At 46.2% G+C, this 27,661-nt stretch overlaps 1 protein-coding gene across 4 annotated transcripts in view; it reads left to right on the forward strand.

The window, feature by feature from the left end:
* EXOC3L2 (exocyst complex component 3 like 2) overlaps nt 1-27,661 on the forward strand; it is an 83,173-nt gene that overhangs the window by 40,939 nt on the left and 14,573 nt on the right. For 3 of the 4 annotated variants that reach the window (XM_029571194.1, XM_029571195.1, XM_029571196.1), the window contains exons 2-6: nt 10,046-10,764; nt 21,339-21,975; nt 22,635-22,749; nt 25,022-25,132; nt 25,960-26,060. In XM_029571194.1, coding sequence (XP_029427054.1) covers nt 10,068-10,764; nt 21,339-21,975; nt 22,635-22,749; nt 25,022-25,132; nt 25,960-26,060 — 1,661 coding nt within the window. In that variant the 5' untranslated portion in view covers nt 10,046-10,067. The remainder of the gene's footprint in view (nt 1-10,045; nt 10,765-21,338; nt 21,976-22,634; nt 22,750-25,021; nt 25,133-25,959; nt 26,061-27,661) is intronic. The other variant, XM_029571197.1, reaches the window with a different exon arrangement.

The raw sequence follows: 27,661 nt of genomic DNA on the forward strand, positions 1-27,661 counted from the left end.
AGAATCCTTTTTGCACTTGGAAATCAGATGATCCCCTCATCTTTTCTTGAAAGGTGAACAGATTCAGAGGATTTTTCGAGCTTATTCTAGGAGGGCTTGGGCTTGTTCTGGAACAGAGGCTATAGTGCCTGCTCTGGGAGGCATCTGTAAAGCAGCTTCTTGGTCATTATAGTCTCTCACAGATGCTATAGATTAGGTGTGCAAGCCAAGGGAGATATTGCCTAGGAGCAGGCATTCTCAGATCATTCCTATTGTCTTCCCACCCATGATGGAATGGGCTCAGATATGTCCCTCTCTAGACTGGACTGGTATAGTAGAATGATAAGGAAGGTGAAATTTGATCTTAACTGTTAATTTCCTTCCTTGAGTCCTGCTACAGCAGTCCAGAACCCTGCCGGGAATTCAAGGCGTGCACAGTTATCCTTTGGCAGAAAATGTCAATTTTGCCTTTGAGGTATTCCCAAGGCTGCTGCTTCTGTTTATTTATCTTCTCTGTGGCACTGCTTGATGTGTGTAGTTCTGTACAGAGATACATGGGATCTGGTTCCTGCAGAGCAGAGTTTGCTTTCTAAGCAGGACAAACAGAGGGGTGAGTTTCCTCCATCCCTTCTCTTTAGGAAGACTCTATTGTCCCTGAAGTTAATTGTTTTAGGGGCAGTTGATATTTTCCATTGCTTTGGCATAAGAATACGGACTATTGATGGTGCAGCACCAACCTAACCTATATACCAAGTGATGATGTCACTGAAAAGGGGTGTGTCCTCTGTCTCCATCTGCTGGTCTGGACTGGTGTAGCAGGACTTGAGGAAAGGAAAATAACAGGTAAGACCAAATTTCACCTTTTCATTTTTTTGCATGAGGACTCATCATGTCTCATGTTTTGCACTCTGTAGAACTGGTGTCACACGGGAAGCCAAGAGCAGGTTTAAAATTTGACTGTGAATGTTTAAAGGCTGTTCTGAATAGCTTGTGCCTGGTGCAGGTTTGCTGGTTTCTGCTGATGCTTCTTAGAAATACCCGCAGACTTGCAAAAAGATCCAAAAGAAGAGAATTGTGACTAATTACATTACTGTAGCTAGTGACACACATGATAGGAGGTGATAACTCTGGAGACACGTGTTTGAGTGGCACACGTATGACTGGTTGCTGTGAAGGTAACTTGGTACTTCCATAAGATGACTTTCCCCCTTCAGCTGTATGGAAAACTCCGGTGATGCAGCAACAGATGAGGTATTCATTCTCTCTTTGCCTCTCTAGCAGGTGATGGCATTGCTGAACAGACCCCTGGCCTCTGTCCCGCAGCACTGTCTGTGTTTTACCTGGATAGGTTGCAGACCTGGCCCTCCAGCAGTGTTCTCCCTAGAAATGCCACAAGACTCTCCCTCAGGACAACTGGAGGGATAAAAGGCAATATCTTTTTGTGGATTGCAAACTGGCTAAAAGATTGGAAACAGAATAGGATTAAATGGTCAGTTTTTTCTCAACGGAGAAAGGTAAACAGTGGCGTGCTTCAAGGATCTGTACTTGGACTGGTGCTTATTAATGTCATACATTGAAATCATCGGCTCAGTGTGTTGCGGCAGGTAAAAACGAAACAGTGTTAGGACTTATTAGGTAAGCGATGGTGAATGTAATGGAGAATGGCCTAGTACCTTCGGTGAACTTTATTTCGCCACAAATACACTGTCCTGAAGCAACATTTTGCAAAACGCTGGCCATTGTCGGTGGTGTGGCAGTTCTGCTCCTATCACATGATAAATTTTTTTAAGATAAAACTATCAACAAATTTTTTGTTAAGAGATTGATAAAATTGGAAGGTTTTTTAGACAAGTGATTATAATATTTGAAGCATATTTTAAAACCATATATGCTGTATTCCGAGGTCTTATCCTTCCATTAATACCTATTTTCAGTGATGAATGTGTTTTAAGAATTGATAAACAAATGAACTTCCATCAAATAACTTTTTATTTGATTGTGCAACTTGGAGAAAAAACAGCTGAGGGGGGTATATGATAGGTCTATAAAATCATGAGGACTAGAACAGTTATTTACTGTTTCAGATAACACAAGTACTAAGGGGATCTCTATGAAGTTAGCAAGTAGTACATTTAAAACAAATTGGAGAAATTATTTTTCACTCAACGCACAATTAAGCTCTGGAATTCATTGCCATAGGATGTGTTTGAGGCGTAGCTGGGTTTAAAAAAGGTTTGGACAAGTTCCTGGAGGAGAAGTCCATTAACTGCTATTAATCAAGTTTACTTAGGGAATAGCCACTGCTTATTACTGGCATTAGTAGCATGGGTTTTATTTACTGTTTAGGTATTTGCCAGGTATGTGTATCCTGGCTTGGCCACTGTTTGAAGCAGGATGTTGGGCTTGATGACCTATTGGTCTGATCCAGTGTGGCAACTTCTTATGGTCTGTGTACAATTTTGGTCACTGCATCTCAAAAAATATATAGTTGTGATGGAGAAGGTACAGAGAAGGGCAACCAAAATGATAAAAGGGATGGAACAGCTCCCCTCTGAGGAAAAGCTGAAGGGCTGTTCAGCTTGGAGAAGAGAAGGCTGAGGGGGGATATGATAAAGGTCTTTAAGATCATGAGAGGTCTTGAACGAGTAGATGTGACTTGGTTATTTACACTTTCGAATAATAGGACTAGGGGGCATTCCATGAAGTTAGCAAGTAGCACATTTAAGACTAATCGGAGAAAATTCTTTCACTCAACGCACAATAAAGCTCTGGAATTCATTGCCATGGGATGTGGTTAAGGCATAGCTGGGTTCAAAAAAGGTTTGGATAAGTTCCTGGATGAGAAGTCCATTAACTGCTATTAATCAAGTTTACTTAGGGAATAGCCAGTTAGCCACTGCTATTAATTGCATCAGTAGCATGGGATCTTCTTAGTGTTTGGGTAATTGCCAGGTTCTTGTGGCCTGGTTTGGCCTCTGTTGGAAACAGGATGCTGGGCTTGATGGACCCTTGGTTTGACCCAGCATGGCAATTTCTTATGTTCTTATGGAATCAAGTCTTGTTATACTGAGCTTGGGGAGACAAACTCTTTCATTTGTCTATTTGTGGGTGATACTAAGATCTGCAACAGAATAGACATGTCTGAAGGAGTAGAGAGAATGAAAAGTGATATAAGAAAGCTTGAAGAGTGGTCTTAAATTTTGGCAGCTGGGATTCAATGCCGAGAAGTGCAGAGTCATGCATCTGGGGTGTGGTAATCCAAAAGAGTTGTATGTGATGGGCAGTGAAAGTCTAATGCACACGAACTAGGATAGGGACCTTAGTATGATAGCTTCTGATGATCTGAAGGTGGCGAAGGAATGTGACAAGACGATAACTAAAGCCAGAAGAATCTGGGCTGCACAGAGAGAGGAATAACCAGTAAGAAACAAGAGGTGGTGAAGCCCTTGTACAGGTCCTTGGTGAGGCCTCACCTGGAGAACTGCATTCCGTACAGGTGCCCATATCGCAAAAAGGATAAAGGTAGGATAGAGGTGCTCCAAAAAAGAGTGACCAAAATGGTGAGGGGTCAGCATTAGAAGACTTTTATGAGGAGAGGCTGAAGGATTTGAATATGTATACCCTGGAAGAGAGGAGGAGCAGGGAAGATATGATACAGACCTTCAGATACTTGAAAGGTTTTAATGATGCACAATTGTTAGACCTTTTCCATTGGAAAGAAATCAGTAGAACTAGAGGATTTGAATGAAACTCCAGGGAGGACGACTCAGAACCAATGTCAGGAAGTATTTCTTCACGGAGAGGGTGGTGGATGCCTGGAACGCCCTTCCGGAGGAAGTGGTGAAGACTAAAACTGTGAAGGAATTCAAAGGGGCACGGGATAAACACTGTGGATCCATAAAGGCTAGAAGATGGGAATAAAAAAAAAAAAAAGGGTGCATGGGGGTAACTGGGAGTAACTTGCTGGTCTGTCGGTTGCTCCCCTTAACCAATAAGCCTTGATACTGTTAATGCAGCTCCATCATTGCTCTTTGCTTCAACAGCAGTGGGAAAAGGGGAATTGGATTCAGACAGCAACCGAGGAGGGTCCTGACGTTTACGGTTTGGGGAGCAAATAAACATGGGGACAACTTGCTGATGCGGCTCTTAATTACTAAGCCTGATACTTTTGATGCAACTCCAACATTGCTCTCTGCTTCCACAGCAACAGTTAAGGGAAATTGGATTTCAAACAGCACATGAGGGCCCTGACTTTTATGGTCTGGGAAACTGATAAGCATGGGGGTAACCTGCACAGCGCAGCAGATACTGGCATCAGCTTGCTGGGCAGACTGGGTGGATCATTTTGGTCCTTTTCTGCCGTCATTTCTAGATTTCTGGCCCTGTCCATGATAAAATGTGTGTACCACACAGCCCCCCCCCCTGACCAGCAGCAAGTGAGCCCTGAAAATGGTCAGATACCCCAGGGAGAAGATGGTTTTTCTCCTGTAGGGCTTCAGGGGCAGGTGGTATTCTAGCCACACCCGTGAGGAAACAGGATTTGTTTGCATTCAGATTTCATGTACCAGTAAAACTTTGAAGTGTATCCATTTGCCGACTTTTAGAAAGTGCTATTCCATTTGTGGGCTTACTCTTACTATTTGTAACCTTTTTATTTTATTATTGCTGTCTGGAGTGTGCCTGCGTGTTGAGCTCCCGCTCAGCCTACACACCCCCTCCTCAACCTCCCCTTCGCCATCCCAAAATAAATAAAATTCCCAGCTCCCCCCTCTCCCCTACCATTCTAGCTCCCTCACCTTCCCAGCACCCTGCTGCCTCTCCCCTACCCCTCCCCTCTCCTCCTACAAACAGCCTTTCCTTGAAAGAGCCATTGCCTTAACGTTCTCCTATACCCCTACCCCCTCCTCTCCTTTCCCCTCCTCGCTACCCCCCTTCCCCTTCTCCCTGCCCCTACATTTAATATTAATATTGTAAATAATTTCATATGTTAAGTTCTTAAGGGTACATGCATCCTTTACATCCTGATGCATACCTACTCTTAACATGCATAATCATCATCCAGTTCGTTTTACAAAGTTGTATCCTTGCTCGTTGACTCTCTCTATCCTTGTTCCTAGTTCATTGTAATATCGTTGACTCTATCCTCGTTCATTGTAATTTCCTTTCTCAGTTAAATGTGAACCGACATGATGTGTCCTACGAATGCCGGTATATAAAAATTGTTAAATAAAAATAAATAGTGCCCGGGAACTGGAATTCAGATTGCTGACAGTGCTGCTCTCCATCTGAACCTTCCTATGTCTGCTGTTGCCCTCTTGCCCCCATAACTCTTCTTGCCACTTTCTGTTCTGTTATTGCCCCTGCTTGCCCCCTCTTCCTCTCTTCTCAAAAATTATATCCCTGGTTTACTGCTAGGACTTTCTAGGAGGACTGAGCATCTCTCTAAAGCATGTGCTGTTTAATAGCTGAGAGAGACTCTGTAGGAGGACTGAGTGTTTCCACTTCCTGGTACAGTATATCTCGGTTTCACTACTTGCATTTGGAAATACTGGGAGCTGCTGTCCCTCTTCTCACCATGACCTGCTCTGGTAAACTGCTTCTTCTGTGGGGGAAAAAATGATCCTACAAGAAATTTAGTAGTAGGAAGATCCAGGCATGAACGCCATGCTCCTGATGTGATCACCACTGCAGATCTGCTTACAGATGTGCAGAGGCAGAGTCAGTAATGTTCAGTGTTGGCACTGCAAACCAAAAGGGAAGTCAATTGGGATTTAAAATCGTCACTAAAGGGGTTAGCAACCGAAAATAAAGCCTTATTGTTCTCTGGGTGAAAGAGTGCATGTTCATGTCTACTTTTTATCCAGTTTAGGTTTTACAGGGAGCAGGCTCCTGCCATCCACAGTTCACTCCATGTTTGTACAGAAGTTCATGGTTTTCTTCTGGTCCACACTAGAGCAGGTCAGTTTCTGGAGGGAGGGAGACTTATGGGCCCTGTCCTGGGTTTTGAAGGCTGCATCCCAGTGCATTGTGGGATTCAGAGTTTTTGTTGCTTCCATGTGAAATCGGTACCATTCAGGCATTCACACCAGGTATCACTGTTTTAGGTAGCCCTGGCGCCATCCTCTGTTTTTTCCTAGTATCTTTCTTTCAGCCGTGCAAGTTTGGGTGATGGGAGTAGGTGGATGTGGCACTGTGGCACGGATCTTAGGTGAAATGGGTGCTAGAGACCCTGCTGTGGCTCATTTGTCTCCTCCTGCTCCAACTGGACCTCCAGCTTAGTCTGTACTGGCTTTCGCTGAGCTATGCTACCATGAGCTCTCATTCGGAACGACCTGGGTTTCCCCTTATTTTTAAATTCCCCCTCCTTTCTGCCCCAGTCACTGCAGGGACAGGTGCTCTGGCAGAGAGATATCGACCAGGTATCCCTCTGGAACCAGACGCTCTTATTTATAACCAACGTTATTCCAAGCCAATTAAAAAAAAGTAAGACTCTTAAATCTGGTTGGTTAGGTGCCCCTTCCATGTGATGACTGGGACTCCCCCCCCCCCCCCTCTTTTTCTCTCTAGAGACTGTGGGTGCTGCCCCTGCAGTCCCCCGCTGCAGCCAGCTGTAAAAGGAGCCTGCCCTAGGAATTCACGTTCAGATGTCCTGTAAGGCAGCTGCTGGGCATTGCATAGGTGTGGGCCAAGAGCCATGTGAATAGGTGTTCAGTGTGACTGTTAAACTGCCCCCTCTCTCCCCATGGCATGGTTTTTCCTAAGCTCCCTCTCCTACAGCCAAATACCTCGCACTGCATAAACAGACAGAAACTGTGTCAGGAAATGGCCTTTCTTAGGAAGCGGAGGAAAGGGCTAATTAAAGTTGTCTTCAGTCCAAAACATAGGAACTGCCTGAATGACTTTTCTTCCTCTGTGTCCATCTCCCATGAGGGAAGATCATATATCAATGGGGTGTGTTCCTCTCCAGGACCACTTTTTACCTATGGGCAAAAGTGGCAGCTGCTCCGTGCAGGTATCCCCAAGCCTTATGATAACCCCTAAAACTTGCAGCTGACAACGTTTTTACTGGGCGATGAGCTTTCTTGAAAATTCAGACAGTGCTGCTTGCCGTCTTTTGCTTATGGACTTGGCCATGGAAGCAGTCCTGTGCTTTTTTTTTTTTTTTTTTTTTTTATTCCTTATGGGATTTTCATACTCTGACATAGGAAAAAAAAGCCCCAGAGTTTGCAGCGGACAAGTTGGACAATATAAAGAATGGAGGTCGCAGAAATAATTTTTAAGAATTGTTGGTCTGCTAGAGAAGATAGAGGGTTCTGACCCTTCTGGCTTTTGGGGGCTCTGGATCTCCGAGGTCTTGCGCCAGGACTTACGAACAAGGCAAGCTGAAAATGAATAGAGCACTGGCATCAGCAAGCAACGGAAGGCCCAGGGACTTTGAACATTCAATTACATCATGGGGACAAGGCCAGGATTCTAGATGCCAGTAGAAAGATGGAGATCTATACCAAGGACATAGGGTTTACTTTTTTTCAAGACTTCTCTACTGAAGTACAATGGAAGAGACACTGTTTTTTCTGACATTAAAAAAAAAAAAAAAAAAAAGAGCTCCAGCAGCGGGAGATCTCGTACACACTGCTCTATCCCTCCAGATTGCAGGTGCCTTACATTTTCCTTGGCGCTCTTACACTAATCTCAGCCCTTGTTCGCAATAACTATCATCGAGGTGATGGAGAAGGCTGTGACGCAGATAGGGGCCTGCCTAGCCCCGTGGATTTGTGGCGCATAGCGCGATGTTGGCCACTCCTGTGCTGTGACGATGCACGGCAAAGTTGTCTGGCATCTCTCCACGGAGGAAAGATGCAACATGCAAGGGACTGGACAATGGGTTCAAGGAAGGGCTGGGAGTGACTGGGAAACGGACAATGGTTTCATTTGTGGGGCAATGGGTATAGGTGGGGAATTGTTTGGTAAAGGGTGGGTGAAGTTGGGGTGGGATATTTTCTTGTTCTAAGGGGCAATGTTGCTGGGTTTCAGGGGTTCCTTCATCCAGACACGCTGCTTCTCCAGTTGCGTGGGTACTGCGTAAGGGTTAGCAGTCTAGCATTAAAGGGGGCAGCAATTATTGAAAGGAGACAGGTCTCCCACCTTGTCTTATGGCCACTGGAGTTTTTGTGGGTGACGTTTACATGTTAATGGTTGCTGGGAGTGGGGAGGGTTTGAGTTCTACTGGTTGGAAACGTGGTCTTCACGTTACATATAGTTTTTATTGAATCTTATGGCTAGCACTGTGGTGAATATCCTTTCCCTTAATGTTAGGGGTATAGCGAAAAAGGATCCTGAGCTTACTGAAAGCAATAGAGGCCGTGGTGGCACTCCTGCAGGAATCACATATGTCTCAGGCTGAACATCTAAAACTATATGCCACGACAGGGTGGGTCAGGTTTACGCCTACAATTCCAAAAGTAGAGGGGGTGCACATTCTGATACAGAAGGCTTTCCCACTAACTGTCTGATCCTGAAGGTCGATTCATTGCCCTGCAATGTGCTATTTATGAGCTGAAGTTTGTGCTCATTAACATACACAGACCGAATGAAGGTCAGTTGATCACACTACAGAGAACTGACTGCTGAACTGGAACGTTTCTCACCTTATCCCTTTTATTATGGGAAGGGACTGGAATATTTTCTTGGATCCTTTTGGACCAGGGAGACAGGCTTCAGGTCTGCGTTTCCTCATGCAGCGCTTAGGTCTAGTGGATATGTGGCGTATACAATACCCTTCGGGCCGAGATTATACTTTTTTTTTTTTTTTTTTTTTCTCCTCAAGGCAGTAAACCTGCTGCCGCATAGACTTTTTCTCGCTTTATTGATGAAACTAGCCCGTAATATGGATATTTTGTCTTGCCACATCTCAGATCATCATCCAGTACTTCTCCCATTGCTTATTTTACAGGGCTTGGGCTTAGACAAACGCTGGTGGTTCAGTACGTCCTTATTGAGCAACGAACAGTTCTGTAACATAACTAGAGCAATGCAGTGGTACAGGGAGGTGCCCCAGGGAGCCACGCACTCTCCTATTGTAATCTGGGAGGCATTTAAAGCAGTGATACGAGAGCAGATCATTGGTTTGGCCAGTCACCTAAATAAAGATCAGAAAAGGAAGGAACAATCCTTGGAGAGGGTGATCTGTCAGCTTGAAGCGAGGCATAAAGATACTTGCTCCCCTCCTAGAGTATATTATGTGGAACTGCAAAGGGAAGACTTACAGCGCCTTCAGATCTCTGGGGTGGAGAGAGAATTTAAGTTTGCGCAACAAAAATTCTATTAGCATTGAGTTAAAAGGGAGCTCTACTGGCTCGAGCCTTGCATAAGCAAGCTCTTAAACACACATACACAGGATCCAGGGATCTGGAGGTAAGGTGACGCATAAACTTTTAGAAACAAATCAGGTTTTTAAGGAGTTTTACAAATTTATACTCTAGTCTAGTTATGGAAAAACAGTATATTAAATTTACAGATAAACATAAATTTAAACATAGTGTTGCACTGCATGCAGAATCTGACTTCTTAGGATTTCCATTTCAGTTTTGTCTGAACGTTTCTAATTTGTGGTCAATAAGCCTGTAACAGATGCAGAATATCTGTGTTCTACATGTGACAGAGGTGAGGGATTCTGTTAACGTACAGTTTGTGCTACGATCTGTAGCAGTCCAGCTCGTTCTGTTTTCCAATAGGTGGTGCATTGATCATCTAGCACCTGTTGTAATATTTTTCATAGGCTGAGCTGTTACTGTCTGGGTCCTGGCAATTAGAGCTGTTTTATAATAGATAAAATGTTTCCATTCTTGGAACCCCCCCCCCCCCCCCCCCCCACTCCATGTAATCTGGGAAGATATAAAAGAGCCCATATACAAAAGTTTGTCCAGGGCCTCATAAGTGGTTAAAGTGGCCCTAGTGACGTTTCCTTTTTAGGGCATTTGTGGCATTGCAGGTTGGGAAGAGAGAAGGACCAGGGGATCTACCCGTAGCTTTTGATATTTGACATGAAAACTCTTCTTGGTTTCAGATTCCATTAACCACTGGTGAAGATGCCTATCCTTAAGAGCCCCTGTCAGTTCAAGATGGCAAATGGGAGCATGAATCGCAGCAATGGGAAGCTAATCCTGGAAAAGATGAACATCAGCATTAACCCTTTTGAGAGCAACACGGAGGAGAACGAGAGAGACTCTTTCCTGGGCGACTGCCAGACTCCCTCCCCTGGGAGCAGGAACCCCTTCGAGGAGGAAGAGAGCAATGACTTCAATGGAGACCTGCTCAACAGCAGCTTCCGGAGCAACACCTCCTCGCGCCGAGGCACCCTGGAGAAGCTGGTGGGCTTGTCTCCTTTCAAGATGGGCAAGGTCAAGAAGGAGGCAACCAAAGAAAAGCAGCAGAATGGAGAGAAGGGACTGGAGAGGAGATCCTTCTTGGGACATATGATGATGCCGTTGACCAAGGGGGACCAATTTTTGAAAGTTCCAGAAAGGAAGAAGCCGCGTAGATCCTCTGAGGACTTCAGCATCCTGCAGATGTTCAATGGGAAGCGGAAGGAGAGCCTCACCAATCAGGACTTAAGCCCCCAAGAGGGGGGCAATGGGGGTGACGCCATGAAACGCCTTCTGAAGCTGGGGCGTGGAGTCAGACCGCGTCGGGAATCCATGGTGGACAAAGTACTCTTGCCCGAGTCCACGGAGGCCATCCCGGTGCTAGAAGAGGCAAAGAGAGTGGAAAAACAGCCTCTGTCAGGTTAGTCTGGCCAGTGTCAGCCATTCAGTCTTCCTTTGATATATTAATATGTTGGGAGAGAAAATGTCAGTGATTAAAGGCAAGCAGCGCACAGGCTGGGACCATGCATGTTTTTCCCAATATACCTTGGTCCTGCCCTGCAGCACCCCTGGCTATTCCAGTACCGAAATGCTTTCTTCCCCTCCTAGCTCTGCCAATACACCTTAGTCCTGCCCTGCAGCAGCCCCTCCTAATCCACTCCTGAGATTTATAATATCTCTCTGAGACTTCCTGAGCGCTTTATGATTACCACCTCTTCCCTCTCCATCTCTAGCACCCCCCTCCCCCCAAATCTCCTCACCATCTGCAGACATGGCTCGTGATGAATTTGAGCTCTGCCAGAGCTCCCAGGGGTCAGGCGGGAGGATATTATTTGCGCACTAGGGATGATTCTTGCTTGCATCCTGTTGTTGCGTCTCCTCCTCGGGCCTCTGGCAGCCACACGGCACTTAGGGGTAGCAGGAATAAGCGCACTACTGCCACGGTACACATTGTGCAAACATTTTAAATTTATTACTTCCCCAAACTGAGGGAAAATAAAACATAGCCTGACAAAAGGACGGAGAGAGAATGAGATTTGTATTTACCGAAAGAGGCAAGACTTCCTGGTTACAAAATACAAATCTTTTTTTTTTTTCTTTTTAACACGCCTGGGCTGCTGAGTGGCTACAATAGATGTCAAAGCTCAGGCTGTGATCTCTTAGCAGCTGTTGTCATGAATCGCTGATGGCACTCAGCATTTTCTGACCTGTTTGCTGGTGACACCTGCAGAAAGAAGGTGTGTTTGATGTTTTTCTGATTCATTTTCTCTCTGCACTGCTTTAACTGTACGCAAGGGAAAACAATCCCTTTAAAAAAAAAGGTTTAACGTGGTGACAGCAGGGCCCAAAGAAGCCAGAGGGAGGTCATGCCAGACAAATCTTAGCAATTTCTTTTATTGTATGGTTAGAGAATTCGATCAAGGGCATGGGCTGGATTTCAGCAAAACGTTTGATACAGTCCCGCATAGGAGGCTCATAAACAATCTGGGGAAGACTGAATTAGCAACTGGTTGTGAGAGAGACCACGGCGGGTGCTGGTAAATGGAAAGAAAGCTGGTTAGCTGTCCTGGGGCCAGTCCTGGGGCCAGTTCTCTTCCATATCCTTATGGATGATATTGAAAGGGGTCAGAAGGAAATGTTGGCCTGTTTGTGGATCATATGAAGGTCTGCAAGAGTAGACATCCCTGAAGGAGTACCTAGAATAAGAAGTGATTTAAGGGAGCCTGAGGAGTGCTCAAGTGCTTGGCAGTTTTAGATTCAATGCAGAGTTATGCAATTCAATTGCAGAAATAGGAGGGAGCAATACTCAATTGGGGGGAATGGACAGGGGGGGTGAGAAACTGATGTGCACCAAGCAGGAGAGACCTGATCTCAAGGTAGTGAAACTGGGGGATAAAGCAATGGGCAGAACCAGAAGGGGTACTGAAGTACATAGGGAGAAGCATTGCCAGCAGAGAAAGACCTCACCTAGAATATTGTTTAGTTCTGGACACGATACCTCTGAACGGATAGAGAAAGACTAGAGCAGTCTAGAGAGAGGCTGCTACCATAAGTCATGTGAGAGGAAGCTGAAGGACATAAGTATGTGTACCCCACTTGCATTTGCAAGTGGATCATGTTTACTAGAGAGGAATCTAAGGGGTTCCTAAATTTGAATTACCTTATACCAGTCCTTCCCAACCCAGTCCTGGGGGCACACCTAGCCAGTCAGGTTTTCAGGATATCCACAATGAATATGCAGGAGATATTTGCATGCACTGCTTCCATTGCATGCAAATCTATCTCCTGCTTATTTAATTGTGGATATCCTGAAAATCTGATTTGCTGGGCATGCAAAACTGTGCAATTGCATGGGGCGGCGGCTGCAATGCCAGGGGCCGACCAAAGGGGAGCAGCGAGAGGCCCTTATTCCACTGTCAGCAGAAGAAGAGCGAGGCCCATGCAGTTACCGGCGGATACCATCCCACTGTAGCAGAATGGAAAGGCCCATGTGGACCCCATCCCACCAGTGGTGGGAAGAAGGAAGAGGCCCGCACTCCAAGCGTCATGACACGACCCAGCAGCTGAAGAAGAGGGACCCCCGTCGGCAGCTTCTCCTTGTGTGCCAGCCCCACGGTGTTCAACAATCGAGGGGCTAGCAAGTCCTCTCTGCTCATCTCTTGCATCACAAAATGAGCAGACAGGAACTGCCAATAGCACAAGCGTTGAATTACCACGGGGCTGGCACGGGAGGAGGAACCACAGAAAGGGCTCCTACAGCTGTGGAAGGGAGGACAGGATTCGTTCCCCAGCGATGGTGGCGGCAGCAGTGGAGGAGTAAGAGACCCTGTGGACCCGGACTACCTGCTTGGGTTGTGTGTGTGAATGGGAGCCTGTCTGGGATGGATGAGTGAATGGGAGCCTGTTCTGCTTTCCTAATAGGTGATGTTTGGGACCTGGGATGATACTTGACTTGACATAGACAGGGTTGTTCCTGTTTGAGTGCTTGCAGTTAGCACTGTTTTTTGGTGTGGGAAATTTACTATATTGTTGTCGCTCAGTTTAATCCAGACTGTCCAAGGCCCAAACTCAAACCCAACATGCCTTACAATAGGCCTAATGCCATAAGGGTTCCAAGTGTCTTCATTCGCAGGGTTTTTTGAGTAGCTCCATAGCAGTGTATGTACAACAAACCGATGCCGGCTACAGGGCCCAACCGGTACCAATTTTGCGCACCGCTAGGTGGGCAGGAGCACCTGGGGACCACTCCTACATAATTTTATGAATTTTGCACCTCTGGATGGGGGAAAATCAGTTCAGGGGCTGTGTCAGCTTTGACAGTTTTTGGAGGGAGCAGGGCTTTTTTCTTCAGCAGTGAAAGGGGGCCTGGGACAGAGCTTGAGACTGACCCGTTTCTATTGTGTGGTGGTTAAAACAACAAAGTTTTTTGTGGTGATAAAAAAAACAAAGCCAAAAACCAAAATGGGGGGGGAGGGGCAGCACAGTAACTCTTCACCCAGCGCAGCAAAAATGCTAGCCCAGGCTCCCTCAGATTTAAAGATTTAAACATGCACACCCTAGAGGAAAGGCCAGACAGGGGAGATACAATAGAGACATTCAAATATCTCAAAGGTTGCCATGGAAAGGAGGCTCTAGAACGAGAGGGGGTCATGGGATGAGGGTGAAAAGGGGTAGACTCAGGAGTTATCTTAGGAAATATTTCTTTACAGAGAGGATGGTGGATGCATGGAACAGCCTCCCAGTGGAGGTGGTGGAGACAAAAACGTTACCTGAATTCAAGAAAGCACGGGTTAACTACAGGGGATCTCTGAGGGAATGACGAGAATTATAAAACTAAATAGACCAAACCATCTTTTTCTGCCATTGTGTTTCACTATTACCCTGACCCACCCTAGCCCATCCCTTGGACATACCTAGTGATCTACTGGGGCCCGGAGCGACTCCTAGGTTCTGGGCCTAGCAATTTTGGCATTCAAAGTGGTGCTGGCCGGAGTGATAAAAGCTATGCCTCTATTGTATCTGTCGGGGGTACGGGACGGGTATGGTGTGTTCCGTGTAACGCTGATTTTTATTGGACTTTTTTGGACATAAGGGCTGCTTAGTGGGTGCATGAACGGGCTGGGGTTGAGAGGCTGCTATAACCTTTTAAGAAGATGGTGTCCCTGGGCTCCATCGTCAGGTGTGTGTTTTGGGGGTCACTTACCCTGTGGTATTTTTCCTCGTGGAAAACACCATGCAGTTTCTGCTCTAGGAAAAAATACAGCCGCTTTAGTAATTGACCCCCTAAGTTTTTTTTGTCCTGAGACATTGGAGAGTGAAGTGACTTTCCCCGAGATCACAGGGAGTGTCGTCAGCACTGAACCCGGGCTTCCTTGGTTTTCAGCCTGTAGGCCACTCCTAATCACATTTCTGCACTTGTTACAGTCAGGAGCTGAGAGCCTTGGAGAAGAGGCACACGTGGGCATTACCTGCAGGGACAGCCTACAGTGCCTCAACATAGTAACCTAGAGATCAATATTCAATGACCTAGATACCCAGAGAAAAACCAAAAATTGCTCATTCATCACCAGCACAAAATTTAGATAAAGAGAGGTGGCGATGGAGGTATTCTGGGGGGATATCCGGACAAGTAACAAATTATCAGGCCACATAATGCCAGACAACTTAAAAACCCATACATAACTGGATGATTTTAGGAAATTATATTCAGCGGGATGTTTATCCTGCTGAATATATGGGAGAAATTATTTCCCTAACTGGTTTACTGAATAGACTGATGCAATATCGTGCGCTCAGGCTAGTGAGTGACAGCTCAACCAGTGACTGGACGCGCTAGGCTAATACGCAATGCAACAAGGGGATTAGTGTGTCCAAAACGCGCATCCAAACTCTCACGCATAGCTAACAGCGCTCATCACACGTAAATGCCATGTAGATGAGGCTATTGGCTATTACCCCTGATGCAAAGAATTGCCGTGCACCTGACGCACGTTTTTTAACACGGCAAATTTAACGCCAACCCTGGAGCTGGCATTAAGTCTTGCTGCGAGTCAAGGGCTCACTAAAAAAAAAAACACAAAACAAAAAAAAAACCCAAAATATCCTGCTTTTTGTGGTGCCTCCTACTTTTGGTATCGTCACGATACTAAGTAGGGGGAACCACAGAAAGCAGCAACATGAAAAAAAAAAGTGTTGACGGTGGCCAGCTTAGGAAAACGGATGCTCAATTTACCAGCGTCCATTTTCCTGACACGTGGCTGTGTCAGGCACCCGGTTTGGACGCATGTGTTTACGCGTGGTTTATCGCATCGGCCCCTGAGTGTGTTAAGCACGGTACATGAACAGTTCAATAGGTAGCTGAAACAGGAGCTATTGGCAGGTATCTCCTCGTTTTAAGAAATAGCATCATATCCAGCTCCCAGTGGCACGCTAAGGGACTCTTGCTAAGTGGTGTTGTGTGTGTGTGTATGAGGAAGTAATCAGCAGAAAAGTGGGGAAGTGCATGGCCTGGATAGAATTCCCCTAGAAGATTAGAGGAATTAATATTTCACAGGAGAGATGGATGCAGGACAGGGGAGGATGAGGAGCCAAGGCCAGCGAGCAAAAGAGAGAGAGAGAGGGTGAGAGATAAACAGCCATAGCCAGGCCACCGGCCCCTGTGGCCAAGTGGAAAAAGCAGATATCCTCTGCCAGCCACTCTCTCTTCCTTATCCCTGCCCAGTATCTGTTTGCCTCCCCTCCACACTTCCCAATGGGCCACCACCAGTATTTCTGTAATGTCGGGCTCGCCTCAGGCCTAGTCTGCAGCAGGAATGCCGTCCAACCCAAACACGCTGTCGCCCGGTTCCTCTCCCGAGCTCCTCTAGGCGTGCGTGCGGCCGCTGCTCCAATTCTTAAATGATCTTTGGTGGGAAAGACTTCCCAGCACACTCAGGGGACGTCGTCATTCCCTGCCTAGGTAAGGCTTCCTCTGACTACCAGCAACAGGTCCTCCTGGGTGTTGCAGTGCGGGTTGCTTCTCCTTTGCCTTGTCTCGCTGTGTTTCCTTGCCCTGCCTGGCTCCTGCCTCTGTTCCTCACTGCTCCCAATGTTCCCCTCTCTGCTCCTGCCACCCCCAGCGAGATCACTATCTTCCTCACCCTCTCCTCCCATCCCTCTAATGGGCCACCATCCGCATCCTCTCCTATGTCCCCCTTTCTGTTAGCCCTCCTTGGGCCAGAATCAGCATCCTCCTCTCTCTCCCCATCAGGCTAGCGCCAACATCTCCTCCTCCTCTCTCCTGCCTCTCCTCCCCCTCAGCCAGCACTATTATCTCCCTTTCCCTTCTCCCCTCTCCAACCACCATCAACACCAGCAATATATCCCTCCCTCTACCAGGTGCAGGGGGTTACTGCTGCACTGCTCTGCAAGGCCTGCCGTGGGTCTTCCTCTCCCTCGGTTTGGGCTAGGGCAGCCATCGGCCAGGCCTCTTGAGTTTCCAGACATGCGTTCCTTTCCTGCTCTCACCGGTGCTGAGCTGGCCTCCTTCCGCCTTTTCCATGCCCTTTCAGTCTGCTTGCATCAGGCATTGCGCCTGCTGTAAGTGTCCCAGTCGATGCCATGACCCTGTCCCGGGAGGGAGGGAAGCCAAAGAAGGGAACGCTCCATCTCCGAAGCTGTAGAGTATCATGGGCGCTGTGGTAGGTTGGGTGCTTCATTCTACACTGCTGGCCGCCACAGCATGGCCCGGTGGCTGGCGCTCATACAGTCATTCCTATGGCCATTAGGCTAGCTGCGGCTCTGTAAAAAGAAATAGAATGAGACAGGGCAAGTGTGGATGAGACATGGTATAGTGGGGTGAGTGTGACAGACACACCATGTCTCTTACCAGCCCCCTCAGACTACGACTAACAGGCACAAAGGGAGAGAGAAGCTTTGAAGGAAGGCAGCAGGCCAGGTGGAGGCGGGACCTGCTTCTGTGTGTTGGGAGGACATGTGGATGGTGTTCACCTCCACATATACACCCGGACCTGTCGTACCTTAAAAGCAGTCAGTCAAAATGTAATCTGTTGGGGGAGGGAGGTGGGGATATTCAGTTCTCATACACATTTTTCATATTCCCCATCAACACGGGAAATGGGAGGACGCATTAAGCAGCCAGAAGCAGGGCCAAAGGTTATAGAGGATAAGGGACGCTTATTGCCCTTAGTCCTGTTTCAGTTCACTGAGTTATTACTCTGCTCAGCTGCCACTGCCGTGAGAACCAATAAGGCAATAAGGACAGGATAACATTACTCCCCTGACTGCAGCTAATGGAGATGGTCCCTTGGCTCAAGTAGTGCTGACACTTTCTCCTTATGGCTTCATGGAGGTGGCCAATTGTGGACCTGAGGTCCTGGGGATGCCATGACACCCTGAAATGGGTTTTATTAAACTCTGAGCCGTGCGCTGATCCTGCAAACTGTCATAAACAATAGCTTGGAAATGAAGGTGGGTTCAGACTGTGCCAGGCAGGAAGTGACCCATATCCTAAAGCCACCAACCCCCGCCCTGCCGCCATCTCGCCCCACTTACTAATTATCCTCGGACACCATGGGACCCATTAATAGCATGGAACTGGGAGAGAGGATGACTGGATAAATAGGGCAATGAGAGAGGCCAGAGAGTGAACGTCACAGCAGGCTGTGCAGCAGTGTGTGACCTGGTGGGAGTTTCATGACGCCAACTGTAAGATGTGTGTTTGGTTTTTTTTTAGAAGAGACATCACAGGCAGCAGCAGTGCAGGTTCCTCCAGCTCCATACACATGTACCCTTGTCTCTCCCTCTCTGGAAGATATAATAACATAGTAAATGTCAACAGATAAAGACTAAAGTTCCATCCAGTCTGCCCAGCAACCTTTTAGTAGTAATTGCTGCTCCGTCCAACTTAGCCCATGCCTACTGTTAAGGGTCCATGCAGGTTACACCCTTGCATTCTGTTAAGGGTGGTAGTAGTAACTACCCTTCCTTCCATATTATCTCCATGCAGAAGTGCTACACCTAGAGTTAACATACACTACCCCATTTATCCCATGCCCTTTTGAATTCCATCACCGTTCTCATCTTCACCACCTCTTCCGGGAGGCATTCCATGCATCCAGCACCCTCTCTGTGAAGAAATATCTCCTGATGTTGGTTCTGAGTTGCCCACCCCTGGAATTTCATATCCTGATCCCTAGTTTCTGTAGTTTCTTTTCCAGCAAAGAAGGCTTGTTTGTGTATCAATACCTTTCAGGTATTTAAAGTTATATCATTCATATCTCCCTTACACCTTCTCTCCTCCAGGGTATACGTATTCAGTTCTTCAGTCTTGTTCTGCCTTCACAGTATATTTAAATCTATGTATATATGTTTCCTTATTATGCTGCCACCCTGTGTCATTTCATTGATATTGCACAGTTTGGGTTTTCTACATTGGTTGTCTTTTGAATGATCCTGAGCTCCTTATTGGATCTATCCTGTGTTGCTTTGTCTGTTTTCTCTTGCTTGCTCTCTTTGGTATCTTGCTGCTAGGAATAGCTGGGACAGTTTTTGCTTCCTGTAATTTCCTTCAGTTGGAACTGGGTTCTCTGCAGGCTAGCAGCAACTCATGATCCCTGCCTCTGGCTCTACAGAAGCATTGCTTTTCACCATTCAAATTCTACAGCTTCTGTCTCAGCCCCAGTTGCCTCCTTCGGACTACTGAGCTTCTAGACAAAACTTATCACAGATGTGACAGTTTCCTTTCTGTGCGGCTACTCTTGATGCCTTCTCATTCCATGAGTGTTGAACTGTTCATCATTCTAATAAATGTTATCTGTTATTCAAGGACTGAGTTCTCTCTGGTATTTTAAACTGGGAATAAGGTTTAACTGACTGCATAGGCGCTCAAGCTAAGGCACAAGAGCTGAGGGCAATGCAAGTCTCATATCATATGGAATTTGATGTAGAGCCAACATCATTTTGGACTGCTTCCATCCTGTCCTTATCCTTTTTGAGATAAGGTCTCCACAACTGAACGCAGTACTTCAGATGAAGCCTCACCAAAGACCCTGTGCAAGGGCTTCACCAGCTCCTTTCAGTTGCTGGTTACTCCTCTTTCTATATAAACCAGCATCCCTCTGGCTTTTGCCACTACCGTGCCACATTATTTCATTGCCTTCAGATTGCCAGACACCATCACCCCAAGGTCCCTCTCCCAGTCCATGCACATTAATCTTTCATTACCCATCTCTTACAATTCTTTGGGATTACTGTTCCCTAAATGTATGATTCTGCACTTCTTGGCATTGAATTCCAGATGCCAAACCTTCGACCATTCTTCAAGTTTTTTCTTAAACCACTTTTCATTCTCTCTACTCCTTCAGGTGTGTCCACTCTGTTGCAAATCTTACTATCATCCTCAAAAAGACAACTGTTTCCTTCTATCCCCTCTGCAATGTCACTCACGAAGCTATTGAACAGAATCTAACCAAAAACTGATCCTTAAGGCACTCCACTTAACACTGATCCTTCTTTGGAGTATTTTATTTATTTATTTATTTTACCAATTTTTTTTTTTTCTATATTGATGTATAGACTTAACCTTCACATCGGTTTACAATCATTTCATATAAATCCATTTCATACATACAACAATATAAAATATCAATATCAACTAAAATAACAATAACAAGTTCTATTTACCATTGCACATTGTTTAGTCAGTCAAACCAATTTTTAATCCATTCCACCAATTTTTCACCTACTCCCAGGCTTCTCATTTTATTCATGAGCCTCCTATGCAGGACCATATCAAAGTTTTGCTGAAATTTGAAGTAGATCACATCGATTATGCTTCCTTGATCTAATTCTCTAATTGCCCAATATTAAAAAAATAAAATCAATGGGATTTGTTTGAAAGCACTTTCCCCTGGTGAAAGAATAGTGCCTCAGGTCGAGCAACACACAGGCTCACTATCCCTTTTTCTTCAGCAAAGTTTCTATTAATTTTCCCACCACCAAGGGGAGGCTAACTGGCCTACAGTTTCCAGCCTCCTCTCTGCTATCACCTTTGGGAAACTGGACTACTCTCCGAATTTACAGCACCACTCCCGTTTCCAGGGATCTATTGAAGAGGTCTTTCAGCAGTCCTGCCAGCTCATCTCTGAGCTCCCTCAGTATCCTGGGTTGTACCTCATCCGGCCCCCATGGCCTTTGACCACTTTCAGATTTCCCAGTTTTTCACATACATTCGCTTATGTATATGGGGTTGCATCCCATCCATACTCTTTGTCAACCAGCATTGGTCCTACTACAGAGTCGTCTTTAGTGAACACTGAACTGAAGTATTTATTTAATATTTCTGCTTTTTCCTCATCTTTAGCCAAACATTACTCCTTTTTCTCACTTCAGTTTTAAGATGCCACTTCTGACCTTCCTCCTTTCGCTAATATATTTGAAAAATGTTTTTCTCACCTTGCTTTGACCTCTTTGGCAATCCTTTCTTCAACTTTACTGATTTCTTTTCTCGTCTCCTTCAGCTTCACCAGATATTCTTTCCTCTGTTCCTCTTTTTTTGGGAACCTTTTTATTTTTTGAATGTGGTTCCTGTTTGCCTTTATTTTATTAGCCATCTCCTTTGAGAACCAGATTGGTTTCTTGTTTTCTCTTACTTTTGTTTACTTTTCTGACATAAAGGTTTTGTTGCCTTTTGTAATAGCTTCTTTTAGTTTGCCCCACTTTTGTTCCACCTCGCCCATCTTCTCCTAGTCTTCTAACTCCTTCTCAAGGTATGTCCCCATTATACCAAGATATATTTCTGAAATCCAAAACTTGGATCTTAGTGTGGCTTGTCTCCATCCTGACTGCTATATCGAAGGCTTAGCTATACCTGGACCAGTCCTCTAGACCATCCAATCCTAGAGACTTGCAAGATTCCAGGTTCTTTGCTGGTGCATTTTGGCTGCCACTAATGTCTTACATGCTGCTTTCATGTTTTCTTCTGATCTGTTTCAGTTTTAGAAATCTTCAGTTTGATCCAGAATCGGCAATTAGAAACAGCTGACGAGTATATCATTGACCTGGAGGCTGAGTGTGACTGGGGCAGCTGTGAAGGGGCTGAGGGCAGCAAGGACTGCAGCCGCAAGGCCAGGGATGTGGTCTTGCTCTACGAAGCCCTCATGAAGGAACTGTGGGATATGGTAGCAGAGTCTCTGACCGTCAAGAGCATCTATTCACCATTGGAGAGCCTCATCCATGTGATCAACCAAGAGGAGGCCATGGACAGGAAGTGGTTGGAGGGCCGGGGAGACACCGCCAAACCAGACACCAGTGGCCGGCCCAGGGAAATGAAGAAAAGGTGGGCGGAAGCAGTAAAGAAGTCAGCTGACAAAAGGCTTTGCCAATGCCTGGACAGCAAGTGCGGCTCCATCCCGGCGCAGGTGGAGAAGCTGAAGAAGTGTGCAGTGGAAGATCTCTACACAGTGAAGAACCACCTGGTGTGTGTCTATCCAAAGGAGTTCCAGGTCTTCAGAGTCTACATGAGGAGTTACCATGAAGGCATTGCCAGCTGGTTGGGCCAAATTGTCCAAGGGGAACTGGATATCAGTGATCTCTATTTTGTGCTGGACTGGAACTGTAATGCTTACAGCAGGTGAGGAATAAGTCAGTGCAGCTCAGTACTGCCCTATGGTACCCATTGCTATCCCAGGACTGAGTCCCTCCCACCACGCAAATACACACACTCCTCTCAGTGCTACTCTATAGTACCCACTGCTATACCAGTCCTGAGATACCTTCCTCATACATACTCACAGCTCTACCAATGCACCTCCCTCCTGCCCTGCAACCCCCACCCCCCCCCTGTTATTCCAGTAATGAGGCCCCCACACAAAACTCTGCTAATGGACTTCCTGGTTATCAGATACAATATGAGATTCCTGATTTTTGCCCCATCACATATAAAGAAAGGCTTCCTAAATCAATCCTATTGACCCCAATGCCTGCTGCATTTTCAGGATCTCCAAATAAATGACTGTGTGAGAAATTTGCATACATCGGCACTACAATACATGCAAATTTATCTCATGCATTTTCATTGTGGCCAGCCTAAAAAATCAACTGGCTGTAGGGCCAACAGGACAGATTTGGCAAGCTCTGCTCTGCAGAAGCAGGCTGACCCAATTGATATGTTGGGGAAGTGGTCAACAAGAAATGTTAACTAGCTAAATAAATCTATTCCAGTTTCTGGGGTTTTCCCTCTGGCTAATATTTCTTTGTAGCTAACGGCTGGTCTCTCTCTCTTTCTGCCAGGGAAGTGCTAGGGCGAGCGGAGATTGCTTCCCTAGTCCATGCCGAGGAACTAGGCCCACTGCTGCCCCCCGAGACACAGTGCTACCTGGAGGAGGCATGCATCTCTGCTGTGAAGGTAATGGCCCGAGTCAGTGGTGCTGGAATGGAGGGGTTGGGGGTGCCATGCCCCAGCTCCCCCAACCTTGAATATTAGCCCTCTTTGCTGTTGCTTCCCCTTACCACCCCCTACCCTGGACTTTTGCTCCTGAATCATGGGGAAAGCTGTTGAAGCCGTTCCCAGGCTGCGCAGTGATGGGAGCCGTGGGAGTGGGAAGTCAGTCAGCGTGTGCTCTTAGGCCCAGCCCCTCCTGGTTGCTGTACGTAGGGGGTGGAGCCTATGAGAGCGGGCTAATACCACTACTGAGCTTGACATTGGCAACTTTCCCATGATGCAAAGGAGCAAAGAGATCCATCAGAGGATGGGGGGGGGGGGGGCGGGGTTTGAAGTTGGGAGCCTCAGGGAGCAGGAATTGCCTCTGTTATCTGTGCCTATGCTGTGCTATAAAGAAATCCTCACTAGTAGTAGTTGATGCCCCTCACGTTTTACAAAGCTTCTGCACTCTTACCACCTTAACTTGGGTCACCGGCATTGCTGTTTTCTTTTTTTTTTTTAAGCCAGGTCAGTCTAGTCCTGACTCCTTTTTTTTTTTTGCCAGCATGCACTTGCAGCCTCTGCTTGGTTCTGTTAACTTTTGTTTACTACAGGATAACACCAAGCCTGTCTAGACAACCTGGAGCCTGTACCTCCCTTCACGGCAGTTCCATCCATCTTAACCATCGCTCACTGTCTGACCTTCACAAGTCACTCGGATATTTTCACAACCCATTTCCATGGGTAAAATGAGGGGGCTTGGAAACTGCCCAGCTCTAGGTGCTGCTGAAATTACACATGTACTATACCTTTCCCTCTGGGGCAGAGTTGGGAAAGGATTTGCACTTACGCATGTAACTGTACCCGTGCACAAAGCGGGTACAAAGTTGTGCACGTTTTCTTGGGCAATTTTCAAAGGGAACCTTTTTTTTTTTCACTTTTGAAAATTGGTGCAAAGTCCAGGGGTAAAAAGTATCCACAGGTTTTGCACATCTGCGAACAGTTTGAAAATTGTTCTCAGAGGGCGACATTGTCTAGCTACTCGCAGAGTGCGTTTTGCATGCAGACTTTAGCTCACATTCTTAACAAGGACATGCACATTAAAACCCCTTTTTTTTTTGCCTTTGAGATGTCCCTGGTTCTCTAGGTGCGCACGTGGACAGACACCGTACAAAGTTACACCCGCTCCCAAGCTCTAGAATGTGACTTTGTGCATGAAGATTTATGCCCAGGCTTTGGAAAATCAGTGTGCGTTAATTCTTTCTATCCCTAGTACACCCCCCTTCCTCCATCCCCTCCCCCGCTTGCAATGCCTACTTCTATTGTAGATGAGAAAACAGTCAGGTTTTGCATAGAGGCAGAGTCTCCTCGGTGGATTTTTAGAACGCAATACGCTCACAGAAAATCGAGCCGTCATTTTCAAAGCTGTTTCCGAGGGTAAAGCAGTGCTTCGCCAATAGAGAGAGAGGGTGTACGGGTGAATATAGGCATGTCGTACCCCTGAACACAAGATTCTGCCTGGGATGGGGTTTGCTCTTCCACCTATATTTTTGGAAATACAAAAATCTGCCCTTAATTGTTTTGGAGAACCTTGCCGCACAAATTAGCAAGTGTAAATATGTGCAAGTAACTTTTTTTTTTTTTTTTTTTTCTGGGATAATTTTCTGTGGGTTAAAAGTACAGTACTGAGTCTACCGGTGGCTCTCTATAAATAGATCGTGCTGGGGGAGGGCAATTTTCGTTCCAGTACTCAGAGAAATGGACTGCTGAAAATTGCATCCCCCTCAATGCAAGTAAAATCCTGTTTACAGCATGCAGAGTATTAGCCATGTTCAGAAAAGGCATTCCCATGGGCGTGTTCAGGTCAGGGAGGAAAATCGCAGGCCTAGACAGCATTTTGAAATGTGCATGTGTAATTGGTATGTAAATTTCTACTTTCAGTAAAAGCAGGTTGCAAATACTGTGCATAATGTGTACCTATGGCAACAATGGAAGCAGAAGGACACACATACATACATTTGCTTTGATTACATGTGGCAAACACTGCACGTAGGCAGTTTGGATTATTGCCCCCTAAATGAATGCATGTTTTTATTCAGCATAGACCAGATTATTTACCAAGGAACAATTGCTAGAATCCCCGGGTATTGGACTAGGTGGGCAAAATGTTTGCACTTCTCTTAAGCAGATGTTTATGAGCTGACGTTCAGAATTCTAATCTTTCTCCCTTTTAAAAATCCATCTGTCTGTCCTTCAGGAGAAAATCAAACCCGGGATGACACAGGAGCTGCAGGCGGAGGGGGAAAGGTGGGCTCGGGAGGTGAAGCTGGAGGAATACCAGTCTGTACTGCCGAGCAAAGTGATCTCTGTACGAGCTTCCTACGCTCACATCTGTGTGTCCGCATGCCAGCATGCACATTTCACGTGTGTCTTGAATGCATCAGTGTGTGTGAGTGTGCATGTGTGTGCTTGACTGGTCTATATCTGAATGTGCTGGTGTGTATCGGGGGGGGGGGGGGGGGTTACATGTAATGTCCTACCCTGCTATATAGAGTGTGTAATTATTTGCTCTGCTAATGAAGTGGGCATGTGAATAACTGCCTGTATGTAAGACGTGTGTGTGTGTAACTGTTGTGCCGCACATTGTGAACTCCACTTGGTTTCTAATTATATAATATACTTTTTAAAAGTCCAGTCTATAATTGCAAAACTTTATAAATTTATTTTTTTCCCCATTATGAATACTGATGGGCAGGGTTGTGTAGGAGAGGCTGGTACTCAAGTAAGCCCATTTCAGAAACTGGGGTGGCATTTTATTTGATCTGCCTCCTGGTGAGCATCAATCTGAGTACCCATGAGAACTCTCTGTATTTGACACTATATGGTAGATATGTCCTGTGATTCCCAGAGCATATCTACCAATTACTCGTTTAAACAAAAATAACATTATTTTTTTTTTTTAATGTTCAGTTACTGTAGAGGAAAAACAGATTACAGAGCTCAGCTTAAACAGTAAGCTGTTTCTGGTTAACAAATATCTTCGTTTCAGAGAACACATCCTGAGCTTTTCTTTCTAGTTTCTCTATGCAGACGTTGAGCATACAAGAGAGTCATTTTTTTAATCTTATCTCCCTAATTTTGTCTTATCTTTTCTTAATTTTCGTTTTCTTTTTTTGCTTTTCTCTCCATTGGCAGTTGTTGAAAACTCACGTTGATCGCGCCCCCGCCATCACACAAGAGTTTGGTGCAAGGATTGGGCACTGTTGCCTGTGCGCTTTGGCAGACTTTTTACAGAGGTACTGGAGGTGGTCCTCATGCAAGTTAGAGAGGGGAGAAAAAGGAGTAGGACTGGCTCATCCACTTCCAGTGCCGAACATTTACCTGCATGATAAACGCTAAGGGCCGAGTCCCTTCTCTTACCTGAGCTCCTCTATCAGCAGCATTAGGGAGACAGGGCCAGGCATCAGAAATCCCACCAGGACTGACCAGAGGCCTTTAAGAAACTGCAGTATTTCTACAAGCCCAGTGCATGCCGTGGGGGGTAAACATCAGCCCGGGAGGGGTAATAGGAGAGACGGTCCACGGTCCTGCTTGGCAGCTGTGATACGAGGTTGCAGGGCGGAGGAATGAGAGGGACGAGGTGCAGTGAGGAGCAGAATATGCGGGGCCAAGAATTTCAGGCTGAATTAACCGTGACCGACCTAGGTGAGATGGCCTTGTGCTCTGCTGATAAAACAGGAAAAAAAACAAAGCACTAGGGGCAAGTTGAATTGAACTGACGCGGAAACTTGGCACGGCTCGACGCGCTAGATAACAAAATCTTAAAATATTCCTGCAGGGGAGGGAATAGAGAAGGTGAGATGCAGTTTAGGAAAAATAATGAAGAAAGAGCCAAATAAGCTCTCCGGCCACCCACACCACAGATACGCCTCTGTCCCTCACAACTGCTTTCTAGGTCACAGTCTAGATGGGCCCTTTCTGCACTGGTCCCACACGCACATTAAACCGGCTAATGGATACTGGCAGCATCGCCAAAAATGCTTCATCAAAACAAGCCGGAAAAACAAGGGCTTCCTCCTGGAGGAAGATGCAGAGTCGCTGCTACCCCTGGGGACGCTGACCTGCCCGTCATTAAGTGAAAAACAGTGCCCCCTCCCCCAGGGGCCCTAAGGAAACCCAGCAGCGGAGCAGCGAGACACTGGGAGGTAAAAATAAGCTAATAAGCAGACATTGGCAATTCCAGAGGAAAGAGTGTGGCCGAGGTGCTGGGTCATTTAAACGGCGGCAGCCGTGTCTGGGAGCCCTGGCGAGGTTATATATAGACAGTTTGGCTTATTTTTGTGCAAGGAATGAGGAGAAGATGGAACATAACATTTCCTGGAATTACTTGGCTCAGGATGGGGGGGGGGGGGGGCGGTGAACTTAGAACTAATAGAACATGATTGGGGAGGGCCACTGTGGGGCGTATCCTGATATGATGCAACCTCGGTTTTTAAATATTTAATAACGGACTTAGAATGCAGGAAAAAAAAACCCCTACTTAAAAAAAAACCAAAAAAACAAAAACATGTAACATAACAAATTTATACTAAATCTCAAGAGCAGAACGTTTTTCCAGCCCTTTTGCAGAGCCTATGCACGAGCTGTCACGGAAGTGTGGGTGAGGGCCTTAGGTGACAGGCCCAACGGCTGCTGGCTTCTCAATCTGTTTTGGGAGACGTCTGATTAGCACTGAGGGCCCGTGTCCCTAATGGGATAGAAGAAAAACGATCATTTTAGTAACCACGCTGAATGACTCCCTCACATTGCAGGATGTTCATCCATTTTTCTTCCCCTTGTGGCAATTCAGACATGGGGCCACACGTGCTGCATGCTTCCAGAGCTTGTGACAGAGACA

The sequence above is a fragment of the Rhinatrema bivittatum genome, chromosome 11 (assembly GCF_901001135.1).
Source record: "Rhinatrema bivittatum chromosome 11, aRhiBiv1.1, whole genome shotgun sequence".
In the NCBI taxonomy this organism is placed as follows: Eukaryota; Metazoa; Chordata; class Amphibia; order Gymnophiona; family Rhinatrematidae; genus Rhinatrema; species Rhinatrema bivittatum.